Source organism: Mugil cephalus, chromosome 22 (assembly GCF_022458985.1).
Source record: "Mugil cephalus isolate CIBA_MC_2020 chromosome 22, CIBA_Mcephalus_1.1, whole genome shotgun sequence".
Taxonomy (NCBI): domain Eukaryota; kingdom Metazoa; phylum Chordata; class Actinopteri; order Mugiliformes; family Mugilidae; genus Mugil; species Mugil cephalus.
In genome coordinates this window covers 6457787-6481591 of record NC_061791.1, presented here as the reverse complement: position 1 = coordinate 6481591, position 23805 = coordinate 6457787, and the positions used below count along the sequence as shown (strand labels likewise).

General features: G+C 42.5%; 1 protein-coding gene across 1 annotated transcript; it reads left to right on the top strand.

The window, feature by feature from the left end:
- Positions 1-6186: 6186 nt before the first annotated feature.
- Positions 6187-23599, top strand: dcn (decorin). The gene is made up of 8 exons (XM_047575136.1): positions 6187-6379; positions 13234-13448; positions 16300-16412; positions 17307-17520; positions 18217-18330; positions 18655-18748; positions 20385-20523; positions 22112-23599. Exons 2-8 carry the CDS (start codon positions 13253-13255, stop codon positions 22310-22312), a joined length of 1071 nt encoding a protein of 356 aa, XP_047431092.1. The 5' UTR covers positions 6187-6379; positions 13234-13252; the 3' UTR covers positions 22313-23599.
- The last annotated feature ends 206 nt before the right edge of the window (positions 23600-23805 follow it).

Below are 23805 nucleotides of genomic sequence, written 5' to 3'. Positions count from 1 at the left end.
TGCTGCTCACACGAAATTAACCGGACGTGTGGAGGGAACGCATTCCGTTCTGGTCGTGTTGATAAGCCTGGATGGTTTCAGCCCAGCCTTGCAGCGTATTAGGCTGTACACCCACTACAAAAAAAAAAAAAAAAAAAAAAAAAACCTGTGGCTCCATCTCAGAATGCATGGAAGGTTTAAAACGGCACAAATGCCAAAAAGAAAGAAGAAAACATCAAAAACTCATATCTAAAGCTACACGGAATAGCTCAAATTGATTTGTTTACAAGGTTCATTATGAATAATCCAATTTGTAGACTCAAATGTTCCAGCTCTATTCTGTGTACTCCGTTTTAACATCGCAAAGCTCCCCTTGTTTTTTATTAACCTAATCCCTCTTCCTCACTTTAAAACCATGCAATCATATTAAATCAATGTTCTAATGCAATATTATTCAGCTGCCAGGCAGTTGTGTTTAACTAGGTATTTGTAATGCGACTACATGAATGATTTTACTATGCAAATGTCTGCACTGGGTAGACAGGACCTGCCTCGGGACTGCATATTAAACTCATGTTCATGTCCTTATTTTCAGCTTTATTGTACAGACTGGGTCAGTAAATGCTCCGTCTTTAATAACCCAAATCCTTCCCCTCTTTTTTAAAACCATGCAATCACAATTAATCAGTGTTTAAATGGTACGCTGCTCACCAGCCCGGGCAGCCGCGTTCGCCTGCTTCGCCATGTCCCCCAGTTCTTTATTACAGGACGCGATGTAAACTTGGCCCGTTGTGAAGCGGTCCCTCTTTCAACTCGCCTTCTGCCCGAGCGGGAGTCTGTCGCCATGGAGACGAAAAGTCCTGCCCGGCCCTGAATGGCCGTGTTGATACCAAAACACCACTTGAGCCCGTTTCCGTCGTCTGTTCGCCTTTATTTTTCTTTTCTTTTCGGGAGCCGTGTGGAGCCGAGGCTGAGGAGTGAATGGTGGACATTTGTGTGGTCTGTAAATTATTGTAACAATAGGGTGATATTTACGTGCACTGATATCCACCTCTATTCCCGCATGAAGTCGGGCTACTTTAAAAAAAAACAGTGGTCCAAGTTAGAAGCCTGCACGCATTTTTTTACTGAATAAATCTGATACTGTATTTAGCTTTTGTATTTCGGCTGCAAATGGCCTCTCGCAGTTTAAAAAACTTCACCGAGCCACTAATGGCAGAGTTACAGTCTGTTTGCCTGGCACCGTGGCACTCATCTCACCTCAGACATGAAAAATACCCATTAAAACCTGGCAGCCGAGCGGGCCGAGCTTTGTGCATCTGTGTGTGTGGGCCCCGGCGTAACTTAAAGGAAAGGGTGTAAACAGTGAACCGAACTGACGGGATTCCTCCACGGCCATTATCATATGAATAAGTAACGCCACACAGCCTCGCTTTGATTGGTCCAAATAAGGTAATTTCCCACAGTACCGCTGGCCCGGAACTCGATTGTTGCCCTGTCACTGGTGCCTCTGCTCTGCATTTTTGTGCGTCTGTGTGTGTGTGTGAATGTGCATGTGTCTGCCTGGTCTGTTTTGTCCATCACAGTCGAGATTCTCCATTCAGAGATGGGAATGACAGATCTTCTCCACTTCACTGCTGGGGAATTACTTAAAGAATCTGGGATGGGATTTGTGAGTTTAGTCCAACTGCTTTAAAGGTTTCCTTTGGTTTGTCAGTGGTATATGACAGACAAACAAAACTCTCATCGTGCAGGAATGTCACCAATGCGCAGGTTGACTATTAATCGCAAATATTTACGTCTGTTTTAAGTATTGGCATCCGAGTCTGGAAAAGCATGCTAAAATGCTAATGTGCGGCGTATCTTTGTGCAAAAAAAAAAAATAAAAAATGGAACTGATTGTGCCAAACTTTGTATGGCTGCCCCGTTATGTGCCATCTGGCCGCACGGTTTTACGCTTGCAGCAATCAGAGCCCTCCGTTCACTTGTAAATCAAGCCACATCAAGGCTCTCTGCACACTGACTCACTAAATGAAACGTAATTTTAGCTCATTATGGTGAAGCGGTGCTAGCTGTCTAGCTGACCGCAAACGTTACGCCAGGTCATTCCCGGTACGTGAGAACATGACAAAAAAGACTCGTGATTTAGTGACTCTGCAGGATTTATGTGTGTCGTGTAACAGAATATTTCACAAAAAGCTGATTTTTATCAAGTCTGTGAGTAGCCTGATGGCATCTTGAAAGAACTGAGGCATGACGAGGTGTTGCAGTAGGGTTATCTTCAGCAAACCGCTTTCGCTGCTGCCAAATTAGATTATACATGCCAAACGGCATTGATTTTAATGCTGACAAAAAGGCAAGGTGTTGGAACAAGTCGCTCACCCAGACATCCCCCAAGGCCACATCTTTTACCCGGAACCACGCCCGTTGTCTAGCCTCCATCTGTCAAACCTGCCCAGACGTAAAGATAGAACCCCATAATGGCCCCATTTTACATCAATTTAAATGTTTTGTCATTAACATTCTCATAGATCATTTCACTTTAGGGTGTCGCCGACTGACTTTAATAGTCCTAAAATGATGCAACAATTTGTTATACACTTGCAAAGATAGAGGAGGATTGTGCGTGAGAGTTACAGTGAAGATACAGAGGTGGAACAGAGTGCATGTGAAGCCTCCAGCTTTCTCAATGAAGATTGTGTGTGTGTACTGTACATGTGTATACATACAATACGTGTTTGCATGCTGAGTGATGGATCAATGAGCTGCAGGTTCAACACGTCGGCACAAGCAACCAAACCTGCAAAAAGTCCCTACTATCTGTCACGACCGCAAAACCGCCTACACAAACATACATTAGCTTTTTGCTAAACTTTGCGAGGAAAATATGCCAAAAAATATGGGTCAAATTTGCCTTGAAACTTGTGCGAAGTCAAATAAAAACACCTCCCTATTACATTCAGAGAAATACAGCATCCAGATTGTTGCTGCACCCGTTTATTTTTGGGGCAAATCCTCTGTGATTTACTTCAAAACAAAGGTCACAACTTGATACAGACCCCTTGGCTTCTCTTTAAAACTTATTTTCTTCTAAAGGAGGCTAATAAAACCTGCAATCTCGCTTCTAGATACACACAACAGCAGGCTACCTGAAATCCCACCTTTAAAAATTTATTTATTTGATTCTTCTCCGGTATATAGCTGCTCTTTTTTTTTTTTTCACTTCATCTCTCCTGACTTCACTAAGCTTCTTTTTGCCACTTGATCCCACACAAGCTTCTATCTTCTGCGAGAGCACAAGGCGACGGGGGATAACTCTAAATAATATCTTCGCAATGTGGCTTCTGATCCCTCGTAAATGCGTTCCCCTTGAGTCTGCCTGAGGGAGGTCAGGTTCAGCCGCAACATGCAACGTTTCTCTCAAAGAGTCTCCTGCAGAAGGTCACGAGTTAGACTCCCACATCACGTCCACATCTCCACCAACAGCCACGTGTCCCGACACAAAACCCTTCCAATTATAAAGGGCCTGTTTCCATCATCTTCTTTAGATTGAAGGACGCAGGCGGGATTTTTCTAGTGTCTTGATCCCATCATTGAAAAATGTGCCAGGTATGATCTCAGCATTTGTGCCGGACACCTGGCTTTATCCAATGCTTTACATCATGCAGTCCTCCTCCTCCTCCTGACCTCTTTTGCGCACTAGTCTTTTGCTCCTTCTCCTCTTATGAACTCAATTTGAGCACAAGGATTAAAGGATGGATCCCAGGTGGCAAGAAAGCGCAGGGATCCTCCATCCAAAAGAGTCTTAAGTCTTTTTAAGACAAAGATGGGACTTTTCAACACACCAGGGGCCGCCGCATGTGTGGTCTGCCCTTTGCCTTCTGCTGGGAACGACAGTCAAGTTGAGAGAGGAGAAGCCAGACAGGATGGAACCTGCTCTTCTGTTATCTGATCCTTTCTCGGGCTTGAAGAGAAAGAGCAAGAAGACAAAGACAAAGCCGAGGCAGAGGGAATCTGTCGGAGGCAGACAGCCTCTCCTCTGTGCTAAATGTTGTCCTTTTGATCCATAGTGAGACAAATGAATGGTGCATTGACGCGGATTCATTGGCGTGACAACAAGGAAACATGCTCAGATGAAAACTGATCAGGATGAAACCATGAAAGAGGATTGATTTCAGATCTGTGTTTGTTCTCAAGTATGGAATTAAGTGTTGGTGAGATATGAGCATGCAGCTTGCAAGTTACAAAGCTGCAACATACACCAGGCTTTGGATCAGGGATTACTTACTTACCCAAATTGGTGCACACTCACCTGTTGTTGTGACTTTCCAGTCAGAAACATATTTTTCCAGACTATTCTTAGTGCACTTAAATGCACAATTAAAGTTCTACAAAGGCACAAGCAGCTAAGTGATGACAATTTTATGAAATTAAATCATCTGAAAGGATGCAAAAATCTTCAACTGGAACAGGAATCATTAACATATCTCAGCAAACAACAAACAAACAGATCCACGCTTTAATTTAAATGACGTTCAGAGTCCTGAATGTGTAGAAACTTTAGTCTTTATAAGTGGTATCAGAGCAGAACAAGAGTAGAGATTAGTCCTTTGTCATATTTCACTAGCTAGTTTTATGATCGGAGTAAATTACAAAGAGGAAGCAGGGAGAATCTGAGCGACTTGCCAAGTGGACACATGGTTACTGATGGAGATAATGCTGAAGTCTTCCAGTCGTACTAAGCGGCTGGTGGTTTCCAGCGGATGTGTTTGACTTACATATATCATCACATCCCACCGGTTTTGGCTTGCCTACAGAAATGACTCAACTCTCCTGGTTGAATTTTGCACAGAAGTTTGTTCATTTGTGGTTTCCAAAGGATGCATTTGAATCACTGTGTTCACGTTGCATCAGAAGTCTTGACTTATTCAGAGAAATCTCCTGTAGGGGTGGAGCCATAGCACTTTTGGGAAGCAGAGTTTGACCGTGAGGTCATTCCGTTACTTTAAATTAGAATTGAGAAGTCTTAGGTAACTCAAACTATTGTCTATTTGTAAATGGTCTTGATTTTATATAGGGCTTTTCCACCTATTGGTATTCAAAGTGATTTACAGTCACCGAGGTTCAGTGTTTTGCCTAAGTATACTTCAGCTTGTGGCACATTGCAGGGATGGAACTGCTAACCGCTCTACCTACTGAGCCACAGTCATCTCAATTATCTCCCACAAGCACCAAATCATCATCAGAGTCATGTTCTGCCCCTTAAAGTCAGCCCAGGTCACCTCTATCAGCTGCATTTCATGAAAAACACCAACCAATACTGCAAATACATCCAGAATTATTATAATGGCTAATTAAAGAATACTTATTTTACTGGATGCTTTGCACACCCCTAATCTCCTGGTTGGATTTGCAATATGTTTTTGTTCCTTCATGGTACTCAGATTGCTCAATTATTATTCAAACGCAGACGTACTTAGCTAATATATTGTGAATTTAAGATAAACTAACCAGTCCTCCCCAGATAGATGATGGAAGGACAAACACTCTTGTTTCGGGGTTTGCACAGTTTTCCATTACGGACATTTTTTTACTAGAAATACGAGGCGTTTACCTCCTACATAGCCCTCCAGAGTGTTTGTTGAGCAATACCCAAAAGATCCAGGTTCATTAACCTAAACATGTTAAATCAAGAATTGCCGTTGGTGTATTAGACAAAAATGTCTGTGTATTTGTTTTTTGTTTTGCTTTTTTCCTTGGGGGGGGGGGGGAGAATAGAGGCTGAATGGGGATGAATGAGTGTGAAAGAGTGAGAAGGAGTGAGCAGCGTTTCTCCTCCGAGCTCCACACAGGACCTATCATTACCAGATGTCACAGCGAGGGTGGCTGGTGGCCCAATCACCACTCATTGCCTTAAACTGCAGCTCTTTCTCTTCCTCTCCGTCCGTCCTCCCTTTCTCTCGTTGCTCATTTTCTCTCCCTCCACTTTTTCCCTCCCTCCCTCCCTCCTCCGTTTCCAGCTGTTTTCTGGAGCGCGGCGCTGCGAGAGCGAGGGAACTTCTCCACCAATTGTTTCGGGTCCTGAGAGGAGCTCGGCGGTCGGACCCCTCCCTCCTTCTGTCTCTCTCCCCTCACTCTCCCTTGACTCCCTTCCTCTCTTGCCCTCTCTCTCTCTCTCTCCCCCTCTCTCTCTCTCTCTCTCTCTCTCTCTCTCCTCCCCTTGTTATGACAGAGCACACCTGCTTGATCTTGGCTGCACGCGCTCCGAGTCCAATTACCCCATAGGCCCTCTCAGCCACTTCTTCACAGTCTCATCCCCCCACTCCACTCGGCTGGATTTTGGGAGTCAAGCTCATCTCACCCACTTCTGCTCTGTTTGCCTTGATTCTGCTGAGAACAGGTAGGTGAAGCCTTTAACTCTGGGAGAGGGGAAAAGTGTCGGTGTAAATGCATGATGTGGAGTTAAGAACGAGCAGTTTGTGCGATTTAATGCAATTTTCAACATAAAAAGATGCATGACGACGAAGCTGTTGAGTCTATTTTTATTTTATGTCTTTTTCTCTTTTTCCTAGTTTGTGTTGCTTCTGCAGCCCTAGTCAGAGATATGTGTGTGTATATCTATACATATATGTATATATTCCAGATATGCTGCCTGGTCTTGTTCCCACAGCGCTCTTGGCTTTGTGATGAGAGACCTTTTAATCATTCCCAGTCCGGTCTACGTACAGCTCGGTGAAAAGAGCAGCGGCTAGGGAAGGGGGTGTGGTAGCGCTGTTGATGCTGATGCCTCACTCCCCCCTGCCAAAAAAAAAAAAAAAAAACTATTCTTCTGGCCCATCATTAATCTCCAAAGTGTCCGGGGCTAAGTGTTGCTTTTCCGCAGTTTACAATTTCATTGATTGCTTGCATTTTTTTTAAATGTGTTGGTTTCCGTGGCAAGTTACCAAGTGAAGTATTTAGTCACTTGTTAGCTGATTGTTTAGATGTAACCCATATGTCAGTGTCTCCTCCGGGCTGGGTTTTGTGAATGTGTTTCACACATGGAAAATGAATCAAATTCATAAGGCTCACGCAAAGAGTTTGTCCGAGAGGGGAAAATTGCTTACTTATTTCCTTTTGTCATCTTTTTGTTTTTTTCTAACGTCAATGGAAACTATTACGATTTGCTGAAATTCTTCTGCATACTTTCATTCTCTTTCCTCCTTCCTTGGCATTGTGCGCAGGCTGGAAGCAAATGAAAAGAGGACCAGAAAGCTGAAACAACAACGAGGATTTCTTGTTGCGTCAAGACAATGATTGGAAAAGTTGTTTCTCACACTTTCCGCTCCAGCGGCTCGTGTTGCGACAGACCGTTTCAAGTCTGATTCCTTATCTATCTGCTTCTTGCTTTCAGTGCACCTTCCCTGCCCACCGTGGCATTCGCTGCTGTGTTTTTTCACAGAAGCAGAGCAGCGCCCAAATTGCTAGGGGCGACTTAAAGCGAGAGGCTTTGAAGAGGAGATGAAAAAAAAAAAAAAAAAAAAAAGCCTGTACCTGGCAGCTCGCAGTGTCATTAATCCCGTAATGGTACAGCTTCCTCTATCAAAGAGAGGTCTGAAGACTTCCCGGCAAGCCACCACACAACTCTCTGCTAACTCATTACATCCTTTATGCCAGCAGGGGAAAAAACCTAATAAGGCTCAGCTGCTCTGAATGGAGTCAAACTGAACGAGGAGTGGGGGGGGGGAAGAATCAAAACAGAATGAGAGAATAGAGGCTAAAAAAAAAATAAATAAAAAAGAAGTGTGTTCACGTTGTACTAAAACTCTCCAAAGAGCTTCACCGGTTTTGGAGCTGAGCAGATGTTCAACATTTGTAGACAAAATGAGCGAGTGGAAGGTTGGAGGAGACAAGGCCCAGATTTGCACTCTGGGGGCTACATTTTTTCCATCTGGACTCCAAGTCTCTGGGTCAGAAAAGACCTAAAGAACAATGGGACTGAATGGACATGAGGAGGCACTATGTCTTTTCCCTTTTTTTTCTTTTTTTTCCCCCTCTTTTCTTGCTGGAATACCAGAAAGTTCCACATGTCAGTCTTTTTCTGGCCAAAGTTTTAAGGGTCAGACAGAAAGAAAATACCATGAGAGAAGCTAGAGAGAAGGAAGGAAGGAAAAGAGCACAAAAAATGGGAGGAGGTGGAGGAGGAGGAGGAGGAGGAGGAGGAGATGGAAAGAGAAGAAAGGGAGAGGAGGTTTGGGCAGTTCGTCCACGTCTGCGCAGCATAGACTGTTGATAATGGGACTGAGGTTGATGGCAGGATGACAGCTCTTCTCATGGAACAGCTGAACTGTGGTTTAACCACTTACTGGCGTTCTCACACAGTGACTCCAAACAACAGACGTGCTTTAAAGAACCTTAAAAGGATCTTTTAGCAGTATTCACGCATGTTTATTTTTTTTTTCTTTCTTTCAATTATTTTTGCCGTAAGAAGTTGCACAAGCTATCGCGGTCAAAAGGAAGCATTCCTGGAGCCCAAAACATCCCGTTGCAGACAAACACATCTTATCTGGCCTCACTCTTATTACAAAACCTTTTTTGGCTCCGAAATTGTTTGTTGGCTCCGTCTTTGCATATTTTCACATGCAATGTTCTCGCTCGCCCTCAATATGCAACAGATATTCCTTAAAAAATAATGACCGCTGACTCCACAGACCAAATTACAAGTCAGTTTTTTGTTTTTTTTTGTCCCCCCAAAATTTTATTTCCAATCTTGTCGCTGCTATCAATCACGCTCGTGCGTCTGAGCAAATGTGTTTGTGCGACCACGTGGGAGGGGAGCTCACATGCATTCGCCGACGGGTTAAAAGGGCCACACGTGTTTTAAATGTCCTGTGGCCTTGTAAATACCTTCCAGTGATTCATTGCAGACAGAAGCTCTGCAAAGGCAGATGGAGGCCTGCGGAGACTTAGAGGGTTGGAGGGAGGTAGCAGGCAAAGGGTGGAGGGTGGTAGTTGCTTCATATTGTTTTGTTCATCTTGGTATGATTTGCTAAAATTAAGAGAACCGTGTTGCCCAAGTCTGTGTCATTTCATGTGACGACCTCTCTACTAGGATCTCATAAGCTCGAACGTCTCAGTGGAAGGCAGCAACAACTAAGAGGAAAGTGACAATGAGGCAAAAATGACTTAACTCCCTCATGCAAGCTCTGCTTCCTGTCTGGGAATCATTAGTAAGGCTAGGGGACAGACTCAAGTGGAGAGAACAGGAGGAGGGAAGAAAGAGAGGAGACAAAAAGGGGGGAGACAGGAGAATTGACAAGGATGCGGCCGCCACAGGAAATGTCACCCTCCACCCATCCCTTTTTTTTCCCCTGTGTCAGACATGGAGCGATGAAACTGAAGATGGAAATGGAGACTTAAGTTTTCTGCTTCCTTAGCTTCCGTCACCTTTTATTCATCTTTTGGCATTTTGGCAATCCCTCGAAACCCTTTCCAGCTTTTAAATCAAGTTATTAAATCATCATTTGGTGTAGCTTGTTTGCTACACACTGAAATTCCCCATTCAAATCTTTCACCACGATCTTTTACCATTTACGAGTAAATTCATAGGAAGCGTAGGGAAACACTGTATTACTAATTATCCCTTCATCCCCCACTGTGCTCATCTTCATTTTAATCCAAAGATGACATCTTTTGTCATCCTCATGTGTCAAATCTGGCATTTCCTCCGTTTAATGGTTCTGTGCAGAGGGAGTTTCCCTTAATCACGCTAATAGCCGAATTACTGTAATTTCGTTTCTTACGAGTAAACCCTGCCCCACTTTCCTCTTGCACACGAACGTACAGCTGTGCCAGATCGATACTCGATGTACTTTGAATGAAGCAACACTGACCTGACTATACATATATACATATTTATATATATAAAGGTAGAAAATCAAGCATGACCATGTTTCAAGTTAAACTGGAAGCTCTTGCATCCTCTCTCCCCTAACAGAGAGCTGTATCCTCTTTCAAAGGGGGTTAGAAATGCTGATGAGATGCAGAGCGTCCATGGTCAAGTCATGCTCCGGCATGTTGTTTCTCGACATCCCTCCGGGGTGCGTTGTTTGAGGAGTCGGTGTCGCATGTTCTGCAGAGTTTTCAGGTCTGTGCGTTTGTGTATGGGCCTGAGGGACACATCCGGGCAGGCCGGCGAATGAAAGAGAAGACGCCCGGGGCGCGGCAGGTTGCCTCATGCATCGTGTCCGTGGGTTCATCCCAGCTGGGTAGATTCTTAGCTTTTGATTGTGCGCTTGGAATTTAAACAGTTTCACTATTACTCTATCTTTTGATGTGAAGCCTTAACTTTCCCCCACTCTCAAGGCCTCTTACTCTCCATCCAAAGAAGACTCCTAACTCTAAGTAATAATACTACAAACTGGTCCCAAACTATAATCCCCGAAAATCTCTTATATTCCCTTTTCCTGGTTTTATTTCAAATGGTTTTAACTCTCATCGTCGGTTGTGACTCACAAAGCAGCAGTAACTCTTGTCTTTGCACCGATACCTCAGCCATTAAATAGTCACAGGGCTTAGTTTGAGATTACCACCGTTTTCTTCTTCTTCGTTTTCTTGCCCGTCTGGGTTCTATTAGGAGCTGGTGAAATGTTTACGGACAGAGTTTGACAGATTGATGGCTGGACCCCCTGTGACGGCGGGGCCATCTAAAACGCCAACAAGCATCTTGTGTATCTGTTTATGTGCTGGCGGCCCACGGGTCAGAGCGGGGAGATAAGGTTCAGTAGTCAGCGATGCAAAGTTTATGTGCAAAGCTGTTCCTTTAAGCGGAGCCGGGACGCTGGCCTTGTGGATGAGTCAGAATGTTTCAGCCTGCGAGACGTGCCAGATGTGAGGAGATTACAATACGAGAAACTCTGTGCAATGTTTGATAAAGTGTCTAGAAAAATAGTATTGGCTACTAATGCGTTCCTCAGCAAGATAAAGCCCAGCAATCTGGCATCCGAGCCGCATAAAAACATCCCATCACAGGCATCAACAGCAAACTATTTGACCCGGGAGTGCTAAATCCAAGAAGATGTCAGAACGCCACAGCCAAGTCTGCAGACAAGGTTTTTGTTGGACTGAACTTTTCGCCTTTTGCTTAGATACGAGAGCCCACCAAGATTAGTCACCCCGTTGAAGACTGGAACACCATGTCCTCTAGATCCGCTGTATGTTCAGACCAGAGCTCTTTGTCTCGAACGCCTCCCCGCTACAGTGCATGCTCCCTTTTTCCAGTCGCACGGAAAACTGCATCCGCGCATTAAACCCCGAAATCAACCTTCAGCTTCATCACGAGAGAACAACAGCAATAAAAAAAGAACCAGTAAGAGACACATCATCCACCCTTAATTCCCCTTTCAGTGGAAGTGATCTCCAGATCTGTCATACTGTATGCGAGCACTGTAACCACTGGACTGAAGCTGTACAGTGTGTCAAAAGTGGCGGCTGTTTCGCGGACAAAAACTGTAATTACTGCTCGTGTTGAGAGTCGCTCTTTGCCGCGATCCCCGTGACCTGACGTAACCCTTGGCCGGATTTAAACTACGTCAGCACATCTTTCTCTCCCATTCCCACAGGAACACGCTCTCAGATTTGAAACAGTTTAACCCCTGCAAGACTTACAGATGTTTAATCATTTAAAACATTCCAACAGCTAAACGGCAAAATAAGCAGAGATGAAAGCACGAGCTCGCAACCATATGAAACCAGCCTGGATTTCACTTTTAGCCCAGGCCAACTGATGATGGTTTTGGGTGAGTTTCATCATCCCGGTCATGATGCTCGGGTCAAGGTCCGCTGCAGACCGACTGCTCCCAAATCATTTGTTAGCAGCTGCGGCTCAAGCCCGCCCTTCAATTATTGTGGCACCGAGAGGGAAAGGAGGAACTTTTGGCTTCACGCATGACGAGCAGATCTCTGCATGTGCATGTGTGTGTGTGTGTGTGTGTGAGTATCGCAGTGAAAGAAAAAAGGGTCAGGAAGTTTAAATGGATGTCAATGGTGTGTTTGCATGTGTCAACTGGGTTGTGGTCGCGTGTAGAAATAGGCAACTGCGAGGAAGTGAGGGATCTCCTCTTGCGATCTTGCACAGTAGAGGAGGGACGCAGCTTTGTTGTAGTTTTTTTTTTGTTTTTTTTTTCACGCATACTGCCGATAAAGAAGTTGGCAAGCAAACAATCACTGTGATTTATTACTTTCGAATAGTAGGAAAGTGGAGCGCAGGGGTCTGCTGCTGTTGCAGCCACGAAATTTCCTGTGATGCATCCCTTGTGCATTACAGTGAAAGCTAATGCAGATGTTACTTATGCAGCAGTAAATATTGTCTTACTCTGTTGTAAAAGGGAATGGGTTAGGTTCAACTGTAATTATTGTACAAATACTATCAACTACCATCATTAGGAGTTAAATCTGTAGCACCGTGATTGCTGACATTTAATAAGTGGCATGTGGTAGAGTAGCTAAACTGATGTTGGAATAAGAACTTATCACTATATTCAAAGCTTTTGCAAAACATAAATGAATATTTGAACCTGTGTACTATCTGAATAGCTTAATATTTGAATGCAAACTGAAAAAAATAATGTATATTTATAAATTGCACTGTGCTGTAGAACACATATAGAAGGTAGGGGGTCCCTACTTACTCTCTACATCAGTTTGGGGGTCTGAAAAACGTTGAAGAGCCCTGAGATAAAAGGATAAAATGCATTTAAAAAGAACTTAAAAGTACCAGATAAATGGTCGAAATGGTGACAATTCATTACTAATTAAGGGATGAAAAGAGTAGTTTGCTTCAATTAATGGAAAAAAATGTTCAAAACATTTAACTCATGACACTTTCACACCAAACTGTAATACTACTCGTACCGAGGCACAACATAATTGAGCACATCTGACATGAAACGCTTCCTCCTTAACACCTTTTAGTTGTCCCTTCAGGTAAACAGGGCAAAGAAATAATGTGTAATTGTCTCATTTGGCTTTGAACCAACTCCTGCCCTACCACCTTTAACGTTTTCCCTAAAGCGGAGCATTTAAATAGCTCATAGATTGTTACCTCCTCGTCTTTACCCTCAACCTCTTTGAAAATGTACTGTGTTTTACGTTTTTGGTTTTTTTTGTGTTTCTCAACCAAAGACAGTTAAACAGCACGTAAAGTAGTTTGAGAGCTTCTGGAATCTATTTTTCAACGCGTGCATCAACCCAGACTTTTGAACTGTGTCGTTTCAGGCTCCCCGCTAGCAGCACCATGAGGTCAGCCTGTCTCTCTCTGCTCCTGGTCACCGCCTGCTGGGCTCTGCCCTTCCGCCAGTCGGGCTTCTTAGATTTCATGATGGAGGACGAGGCGTCAGGCGATCTGCCCGCACCGCCCGCCATGCCCGAAGGACCCAAGTGCCCCTTCAGATGCCAGTGCCACCTGCGCGTGATCCAGTGCTCTGACCTCGGTAAGACCTCCTCTGTCTGGAGCTCAGCTATCTGCCGAGGACCGAAGCCTCTGGTCCTAGATGAAGCATCTTGATTAAATTATAGAGTTTAAAAAAAAAAAAAAAATGGCAGAAGCCTCCTCATCCATTTTCTTCGTGTAGTCCTCCATTTAGTGTTCTGGCCTGGATTCCAAACAACTGAGCTCACTTTGATGGATCAGAAGCTGAGGTCAGACGAGTGGCTGCAGAAGTTTTACTGTACTTTTATTGCGCTGAGTGACATAACTATTTTTTAAGAGCAAAAAAAAAAACAAAAAAAAAAAAAAAAAAAAAAAAACACCCGAAACCCACAGGGTCATTCGAAGGGTGTTGCGTATTACTGTGAAGTCCTCCAGAGAACATGACACCAGCGTCGATAGTTTTAAATGCTCACAGATGTTGTGAGTCTTATTTCACTTCCTGGAATGGTTTCTTTCTGTGCAAATTGTTTTCTTAACCGGAGGTGGAGACTAAAGGTCGCCCCGAACTTAGGAAAGTCCTCAACAAATACCTCAAAGTGCGTCCCTGGGTATAAAGCTTACCACGACCATTGGTAACACAAGTTCACAAGAGTTTCCTCAGATGTCCCCGCGGCTGTTTGTAGCTCATCCTCTCTGTTTTTCAGTCATCTTACATAAAAGTATTTTCCTACGCAGTTGGGTCTGGTAGTCTTTTGGCTCATCTTTTGTTTTAACAGGGGAGGGGCGGTGAGCTTTCAGGAAACACAGGCGCAGATGCTCTTCTTCTTATTTCTTATGGGAAATAAGAAGAAGAGCAGACTTAACCGAAACGAGATGTTTCAGATTCACGACGACGGCAGCCACAAAAGTGTGAAGCAGAAGTAGACGAGCAGGTGGCTGAAATGTTAGACCGGGCAGACGCGCGGTCATTTTCAGTAAAAAGACCAGTTCCATTACATCATTCCTCCAGACTAAGCTGTTAGCAGAAGCACTGTAGCTCCGAGTCAGTCCAGTTGTCCCTGAGAACCTCATCTGCTCCCCAGACCTGCTGGCACACTCAGACACACAAAGGAATAAACATGTATATGCCTTTGGGGTCTGCTCGCCATTCAGAAGCTCCGTCATGTTTTTGAAGGTGTGAACTCTGTAACCGAGCAAGAGGGCAGGACATTTTGGACGGAAAAGTTCTTCAGGCTTTTGTTCTCGGTCGCAAGTTTTCAGACGCACCTAATCAGCGACTACCGCAATTGTACAGCTTGCATGTCTCCTCCGCCCACGCTTTTGAATGACCTCTCCAAAAAAAAAAAAAAAAAAAAAAATTCAGAGCTTGCTCAATCCTGTGAGTCCTTTGATGACGCAGCCAGATCAGCTTGTGTCGTCCCGGCCACAGCGCCAGACAATGCCTGGAAACGCCGCAAATGAGTTCAGTCCAATCCAGAGCAATTACACGCTTGATACCGCTATCGCTTTGATTTTAAACTGAGTGATTAATGGTGACTGGGATGGTGAGAATAAAGCAAAGAAGCCCCATTTGTGCAGACGAAAAATCCGACTGAAACATGGCATTTAAATCGTTTTATGTACCAGTCACTTAAGTTTGCTTTGTAATGGTACAAAAAGTGAGACTTTCAGTGTACGAGAAGTTTATAAGGGAACTATTTTGGCAATTTGTTGGATCGTAAAGGATCACAAACAATGATCAATAAAAAACTAAACTGACACATGATTTATTTACCTTCTTAACTTCTGAAGCCCGCAAACCCTAACCGATCCATTTAAATCAGTTTACAAGCTTGAACTGTCTTTAAAACAAAATCATTCCTGCTATTTAAATTCTCATTTCACGTCCAAAAAAAATTAAAAATAAATAAATATCCCGAAAAACCTAAGAAAGTCTGACTTTTAGAAAAGAATAATTAAAAAAACCCAATGTGTGTGGAAGAATAGAGGTGTACACATGTGTGGTGCTGTAATGATGATGGTGACCACAAACAGCTGTGATGGTTTCTGGGTCATTCGATGCCGAGCTGGAAAAGCAGACAGAAAAAAAAAAAATAAAAAAACAAACCTAGCTGAAAGTAATGTTTGGGTGTTCAGAATAGAAGTGGTCACCAGTTTTTGAGAGACAACCTGTCCAGACGTACGTAAGCGTCTTTGTTAAACAATTTATTCTACGCGTCTTCCTCTCAAATGTAAACTGCCCATTGTGAATCTTGGTGCGTTTTTTCGTACCCTCCAGCTGCCTCTGCTCAACTTTTTAAAAAAACAGTCCACTCGACCGTCTTCCACTGCAGAAGCCATTTTTGGCGTCACAGTGTGCTAACGATTTAGCGTGACCTCAGTGTCCAGGTATGCAGTCGCTTACTACTCCAAAGGAAATTTGTTTTAAGGTCCATTTCCACCATGTGTGCCTTGGCGCGCAACAGATAGTCATTTGGTCCCACTGGAATGTCACTAGTCTTAAGACCTTAAAGCCTTAAAAATCCCAAATTCAAAGTACTTCCTTAGAACATTAAATATTCATGACCAAATAGGCTTTGAAGTTCATCTTTAGTTTCTAAAAGATGAGCTAAAATGAAATCCACAAAACAAAAAAATGCCACATCTGGCAGAAAATTTGGTGCTCGTTGATTAAAAAAAATATATATATAATAATAACTAAATAAGCTCTCGGAGAGAAGTAGGTAATCATTTTTTATCCGTTTCCTGCTGAGGTCAGAGTCTGGTTAGCCCGAAGCGGCAATCAGACTGTCAACATCCAAACTCTAACTTCGGTTTTCCACCATTCATCATTCTGATGGAGTTGCTGCGTTTGAATGCCCTCCTACAAACACATTTACTTAATTAGTTCCTCGTTTGAACAACCCCATCAGGTCTGAAGTCAGTTCCCGGGGACATTCCTGATGACACCACCCTGCTGGACCTGCAGAACAACAAGATCACTGAGATCAAGGAAGGCGACTTCAAGAACCTGAAGGGGCTGCATGTAAGAGGCGTTTCACTTCCATCTATAGAGCTGCATGTCCATCTCACGATGTTACGCAATGTGTGGTCTTATGTAACCACTACGCTAACCACAGCCAACCCTAAACATGAAACCTTGATGATCCCCATCAGGAAACATCTTGTGCTGAACTCATTTTTGGGGGAATTTTATTTGCGCCATCAGTGCAGATGTATCTGAATAGTATACACTTATTTAATGTGATGTCAGGATACTACGCAATAGAGTGAATTCCAACCATTCATCATGTTCTCCTTCCATCATTGCCAGCCAGAAACGGTGAACTCAAATCACCAGGTGCATGGAAACTATTCCCCCATAGGCCTTGTAGCTTCACAACTTCACAGCCTCTCACCTCCAACCTACAGCTTTCTTGCTTTTAATAAATTCCTCTGTCTGACGGTAAGGGTTGCTTCCATTGTAATGTAGCTGGCCTCTCAAGGGGACTGGTCCACATACCACACTTTGCCTGGTGTCTGCCTCCGAGACAGGGGAAGAGTGGGAGTGGGATTCTTCTGTAAATACATTAGGGATAACTCTTGGAGTACTCCAACTTGGCCCTCCATCTTGACAGCCTAACAGCCACTGAGCTCAAAATGTCTAGCTTTTGTAGAATAACATCCGAAAAGCTGTCGTCATGGTCCCACTGTGCATGGAATGATCTTACAAAGGGGCTACATAGGTGTAACGTTTCAAATAAAGTTTCAGCTCTATTACAAGAGAACAGGCATTTGTGAATTTAAACAAGAACAGACACGGAAAACCAAACACTTCTGGTTTTGACTACATGCCTCGAACTTATAGTTTTTTTTTTTTTCTTTTACTAAGCCAGATGGAGGTAAAATCAAAAATCTAATTTGCTATTCTGTCCTGTAGGCTCTGATCCTCGTGAACAACAAAATCACCATCATCCACGCCAAGGCCCTCAGCCCTCTGACCAAGCTGCAGCGCCTCTACCTGTCGAAGAACATGCTGAAGGACATGCCCGCCAACATGCCCAAGAGCCTGCAGGAGCTCCGCATCCATGAGAACCAGATCTCCAAGATCAAGAAGGCCTCCTTCCAGGGCATGTCCCAAGTCATCGTCATGGGTATGGAATAAAAAATAAATAAATTGTGATTTAAGAGAATATGCACAAGTAGGAGATCGAAATTTTGCATTGACTGACAGGAAGGTCAAAATCTTTGGTTGATTAGACTTTTTTGTTATATATTTTTCAATTTCCCCCACAAATTTAAATTTCTTTAAATACACATTAACATGAATCCAACATATTTTAGTAAAAAGCTATGATCTAGTGCGTAGGTAATGGCCTGGTAATCCTCAGGAAAACTCACTTAATCGTATTTCATAGTCTTTGTGTGAAAGAGACTATGGTGCACGTGTTCTGATTTTTATCTAATCAAGACCACACTTCCTTGGCTTTACGAGCCTCTCACTTAAACAGCCCATCTTCAGCTTGTGAAATTTCCTGTTCTACAAAAATTAAAGTGTCAGCAAGTGATTGATCAACTAAGGCTCAACGTGTGACTTAGTCACATTAAGTGCAATGATACGAGAATTATGACTCCGCTGTTAGAGAACGGGAAATCTGTTGTGGGAGAAAGAGTCCTCAAGCTATACTCTTTCCCAAGACTTTACTCATAGGTCAACTATTTGTTCCTGTAACACACCAGGAGAGGAATTAGCTCCACAGACGCGATCCATTACTGCCGCTCTCTTTCGTTCTCTTTATCGTTCTTTTTGTGGCCTCAATCGTTCCTTCATTCTTCCTCTTTTCTTACAGAGCTTGGGTCCAACCCTCTGAAGAGTGCAGGAATTGAGGCCGGTGCTTTTGCTGACCTGAAAAGGGTCTCTTACATTCGCATCGCAGACACCAACATCACAGACATCCCCAAAGGTACAGTTCCCCTGTCTGTTTCCACAAATAATTCCTCATAGATGATTTTTCTTCACCCGTGTCATATCCAGTAAAGCTCAGCCAAAACCAGCTGTCTTTGGTCAGCATGATTGGATTTTGGTCTAAAGTGAAACAATAGGCTCAGTGTGAAAAAGGGAAAAAACACTCTGCATAGAAATTTAAAACTACACAATCTTGTGCCAGTATGCCAGATGTATTTAGTAAAATGATACATGAAATGAGAAGTCTTTAGTAAAAAAGAGTTTAAAAGGTAGTCGTCCAAAGTCAGCTCTTGATGCTAATCCTTCTCTTATGGACTGGCAGGTCTGCCGAGCTCTCTCTCTGAGCTCCACCTGGACGGAAACAAGATCACTAAGGTGACAGCTGATGGCCTCAAAGGCCTGAAGAACCTGGCAAAGTAAGAATTATGACTTTCTTTCTTTTTTTTTTTTTTTTAAATCTCAATCATTTTTGTCAACCTCCTAAGACCCTGCGTCCTCATTTGGGGACATTATATTGTAAGTTTGTGGTAGCTTATTCTGCTTCATTTAGACCCGTTGTCCTCATAAGTGGATGCCTTTATGTGTCATTTAGTGGTAGCAAAGGGTCAGTACACTAGTCAGTGTAAAAAATCTTTATTTTATTTTTATGGTTGGAACTTGTCTATTTATGCTTATTAACTAGTTTGATATGACACACAAATTTAACAAATTCAGTAGTAACAAGCTACTGTGTCACTAATTAGCAAGTATGTGGGATTAAACGTCCTGCTCAAAGATGATGCTTAGTTTTTATACTTCTTAGGTCCTTGGAGACATTAACAACACATGACAAATGAAAGCTCGGGTCTCAGGAGGTTAATTACCTTCGACAGTGTGTGTCGAAGCAAGACTTTGCAGCTGTTGTAAGTCTGCAACGGTGTCAGACAGCTTTGTCTTCTAATTTCAGGTGACTGTTAGTTTGACACCGCTATGTTAAACTCAAGTCTAAATGTTTGTATTTCAGTCCATCTACAGTCTAGTTAATGATTTCTCAAAGCCCAGAGCACATGTATGACCTAACATGGTCTCTGGTGCAACATTAGTATTAACTGGCTAGCAACTAGCTCGAGAGGCTAGCTATGCTTAACCTGTGAGTGCAATAATCAAAGTTAGAGTTAATAACTAATGTGTAATAGCTAACTGGGAAAAATTATTCTGCTCCGTGGCTTTGTGTTGTGGATGAAGAAATATTGCATTAACTTTATTTAAATGGCAACAATTAAACAAAATCTCTGCATTTTATAGTAGTTAAAGTTTGCTAAAATTAGCCATTAGCCAATAGTGCAGATTAGCTACAATTAGCCACCGTAAGAAAATGGTCAACCCAGACAAACATTTCAGCAAAACAAATTATATATTTAACTTACTTAGGTGTGTTTTAATGATCATGAATTCAGCTTTTCATTTGTAAGAGGGAGGTTGTGTGAAGTTCACCAGTTACACAGCTGTATCTATCTATATATATAAAAAAAAAGTAGCTAACATTTGCGCTATTCGCCATAAGTTTCATGCCGTTTAATGTTTTCATTCTCTGATTCGACATGTATTAGCTTGATATGCTAGCACTAGCATCACCACTTTCTTTGGTGTTCTCCTCCTTGCAAAACCTAAACAGTAGTTTTTGGGTAATGAATAACCAGTTAGCTCGTAACATTTGAGTACAACGTGTTTATAAGATCACCCTTCAGATTAAGCCACAGATGGAAACCAGAGCAAAGATGGTTTCGATAAAGGAGGATTACGGAGAAAAGGATATGACCTGTTTCTTATATATATATATTTTTTCCATTTGCTCACAATTAAGTTATTGTGTCCGGCTGCCTCAGTGATACATGTGGATACTTTCCTGTATTCTCATTTCTCTTGGCTTGTGTGGTTGACTTTGTATTATTAGTTAGTTTGAATTTGGCTGCTAGAGACAAGGGCTGAAGTCAGTTTTGTGACTCATGCAATTTGTGTCCTTGTGTTTCATGTTCTACACGTGTCTTATCTATCTGCTGATTTTCCTGGCAGGCTGGGTCTGAGCTACAATGAGATCATCTCTGTGGAAAACGGCTCACTGGCTAACGTACCCCACCTGCGAGAGCTGCACCTCGACAACAACGCTCTCACCAGCGTTCCTCCCGGCCTCCCCGATCATAAGTACATCCAGGTACATACTGGTTTGATTAACATCACACAGCTACAGCATTACAGGTTTCCAACACGATCACAGGAACACTGTTATTGGAACCATTTAGTTACAGCAAATAAACTTTTGTAGAGCATTGTAGTGGTACTATTTCTCTCACAACGTGCTCATACACAGCTCATTTTCTTCGATATAAACCAAATTAAAAAAGTTTACATTGACGCATTTTTGCTTTGGGTTTGTTTAGGTTCACCATACCCAACTGTAAGCCTTCCTTAACCAATGTCACATGGATTCGTTTAGTTTGTTTATTTAGCAGATTGTTGGTCGTCTGTCATAGTATATAGTTACACATTTTGGCAGTGGGGGGTGGGATGCAGACATACCTGATTCCAGGCCATTTCGCTTTCATATGGCTTCACTTAAAAGTTATTAGCCTTTTCAAAACCGAGCAACCGCTGCATCAATCTTATCTCAGTAAAGACTTTTCTTTCTTCAGACTGTTTTCTGAATGCGTAACAGACCATATAACACTTAGAAAGGGCCTAGTGTTAGGAGAAAATTTGGGTTGGGGTTCATATTTTTTTAATTTCTTTTTGCTTTGGTGTATAACAGTATAACAGTACAGAGATTTACAGTATGATTTACAGTATGTATAACAAAAATGAGATAGTATAAGGGAGATAAAGTAAAATACAGCTAATCAAAAATCCAAGAGGTTACCTTAATATTACACATTAGCTACTTTAAGGGGAGATTTTCATGTTGCAGACTAATCAGTCCATGTGATATGAGTCCAAAAGAGTTCCCAGATTGTTACCTCAACCTTATTTCTGTTATTTAGCCTATTAATCATAAGCTTATATGAGGTAGTCTTTATCAAGGTGTTAATCCATTCTTTGAATTCAGCTTTTTTGGGGGGTCTTTGAAGAAAAAGTAATGAATGACTAAAGACAGGCAAAATTGGTCTGGAAAAAAACCTACGTATGGTAGTCAGCGGCAAAAGAGAAATAACTTTTGAATTCTGCATTGAATTACATACATTAAATTATAATTTTGCAAGTCAAGAAATTGGTTGAAATGGTTTTGTGTAAAACTCCTACTATGTAATATGGTACACATCACCCTGTACTTGCAAAACTAATGGGAACGTATTAGAATGGGCATGTCTGAATATTGCTGACAACAAAAAGAATAGTTCAAGTTTCTTTTTTCATGTTTTTGTGATCTTTCCACACTTCTTTTATCCTACTTTTATTCCATCATGTACAATGACTGTGGGCCATTATGACATCTCTCCTTATATAGTCTGGCGGCTTCGTAGCCTGTAATTAGCATTATATTGTCTCTTCCAATGAGTTTGTGCCTCCCTTCACCATGACGAGGGTTCAAAGTACAATTCTTGTCAGCGTGATTGTTATATTTGCGTTATATTTATGCGCTATTGTCTCTGCAAAGCTGTTCTCACGCAGCATAAACTCCTGTGTGCATTAGAATTACTCAAACTGTTGTTACTTATCTTGAAGGATTTTATCATCATCTTTAGGTTTAACGAGGTTTATTCGGGAAGAACTAAATTACTATTATTTAAACCCCCCCCCTCTCGTAGGTGGTCTACCTCCACTCCAATAAGATTGCCGCTGTGGGAACAGAGGACTTCTGCCCTCCTGGCTTCAACACCAAGAAGGCCATGTACTCTGGCATCAGCCTGTTCAGCAACCCCGTGGCTTACTGGGAAGTTCAGCCAGTCACCTTCCGCTGCGTCTTCGACCGCTCCGCCATCCAGCTCGGCAACTATAGGAAGAAGTAGAGCAGCCCGCTCGAGTGTGTGTTTGTAAATGAGCGTGTGAAAGTTTTGTAAGTGTGCGTGTTGACCACCAGCCCCACAACACTGAGGCCACCCCACCTCCCCCTTCCCCACCCTCCTTCCCCGCCCCACCAACACTGCCCGCCCTCAAACGACGAACGACGATAATCCCGCGCACTCATTTCGAAAACACTAATGGACATGGACCTCAAAGGCAACACACATCATTTTCAGTATTTAGCTTCAAGGTTGGTGCAACATTAAAAACACACAGCTTCAGGCAGACGTAGGCACATTCAGGCGACGCTCTTGTCCACGCGACCGGTTATGTCAACATGTGTTCTCATGCTGTGACGTGTTAATGTGCATATGTACAATGTATTCAGTGGGCAAATTCAGAAATGAACCCGAGCCAAAAAGATTTGAAATGAAAAAAGAAAAAAAAAGAAAAAAAAAAGTCCCGGCTTGATCGACTTTTTATTTTGACCGCTATATGAATCACGACAAAGCTGGCCTGTAGAGCAGGCGGCAAGGGGTTGCCTTGTATCTTACAATACCTTTAACAATTGGTAAACTAGAATGTACTTGATATCGCCTTTGTACTAGGAATAGCATTCAGAGTGTAATATCACCAAGCTGCACTCCTCGAAAGAGCTCAGTTTCTATTTGTATTGTATTCAATTCAAGTAGAGAGATAAAAGCAACGGTGACTTATATCATTGTGATTTCTTGTGCTTACTCCTTCTCTTCAGCACATTCCATCCCCTTCCTGTTTCTCTCTCCTAGTGTGATGTTTTCCATAAAAACAAAGTGAAAATAGCTTCTTAAAAAAATGTAGAATAAACCATATATGTTTTAAACAGAAGCCATTCCCAAAGATTTATATGCATGCTCTTCATTTTTTTTTTCCTTTCAACTTGAACCTGGTGCTTTCTGGATTCTCTTGTTAATGCGTGTATGTATTTCTCTCATTTTTTTTTTATTATTTTTTATTTTTTACCTTACCCTTTCTTTCTTTCTTTCTTTCTTTTTTTTTTTAAACCGTTAAGACAAAATGACGGGTGTAAGTAGACTGGCGTGCCCAAAGCACCCACGTTGGTGTGAATGTTGTATGTATAGACGCTGTATATAAATGCTGTATAAAAAAACTCTCATTGCTTAAAGGCACAAGCACTTACCATAGCTCAGACTTAATATATCAGCAAACAAAGGTGTTCCTCTTTTTTTTTCCGGAGCAGGGGCTCCAGCTACGGTGTCCTGAATAAAATAAAAATACTAATGAAAAAGGTAGCGGTTTTTGATGGTTGTAATGGCCAGAGTTTGCATTATTGTCAACGTAAATTGTTGGATGGCACTGCAACACCTATGGCAAGGAGGGCGGCACGTTCTTCGAATATGGTCAAGAGGAGAAACAGAACTGGGACCCAGGTGAGGAACGTTCTCCTTAGCATCCTCTTAGCATTATGCTAAAGTGCTACGGCTAACAGCAGAAAACA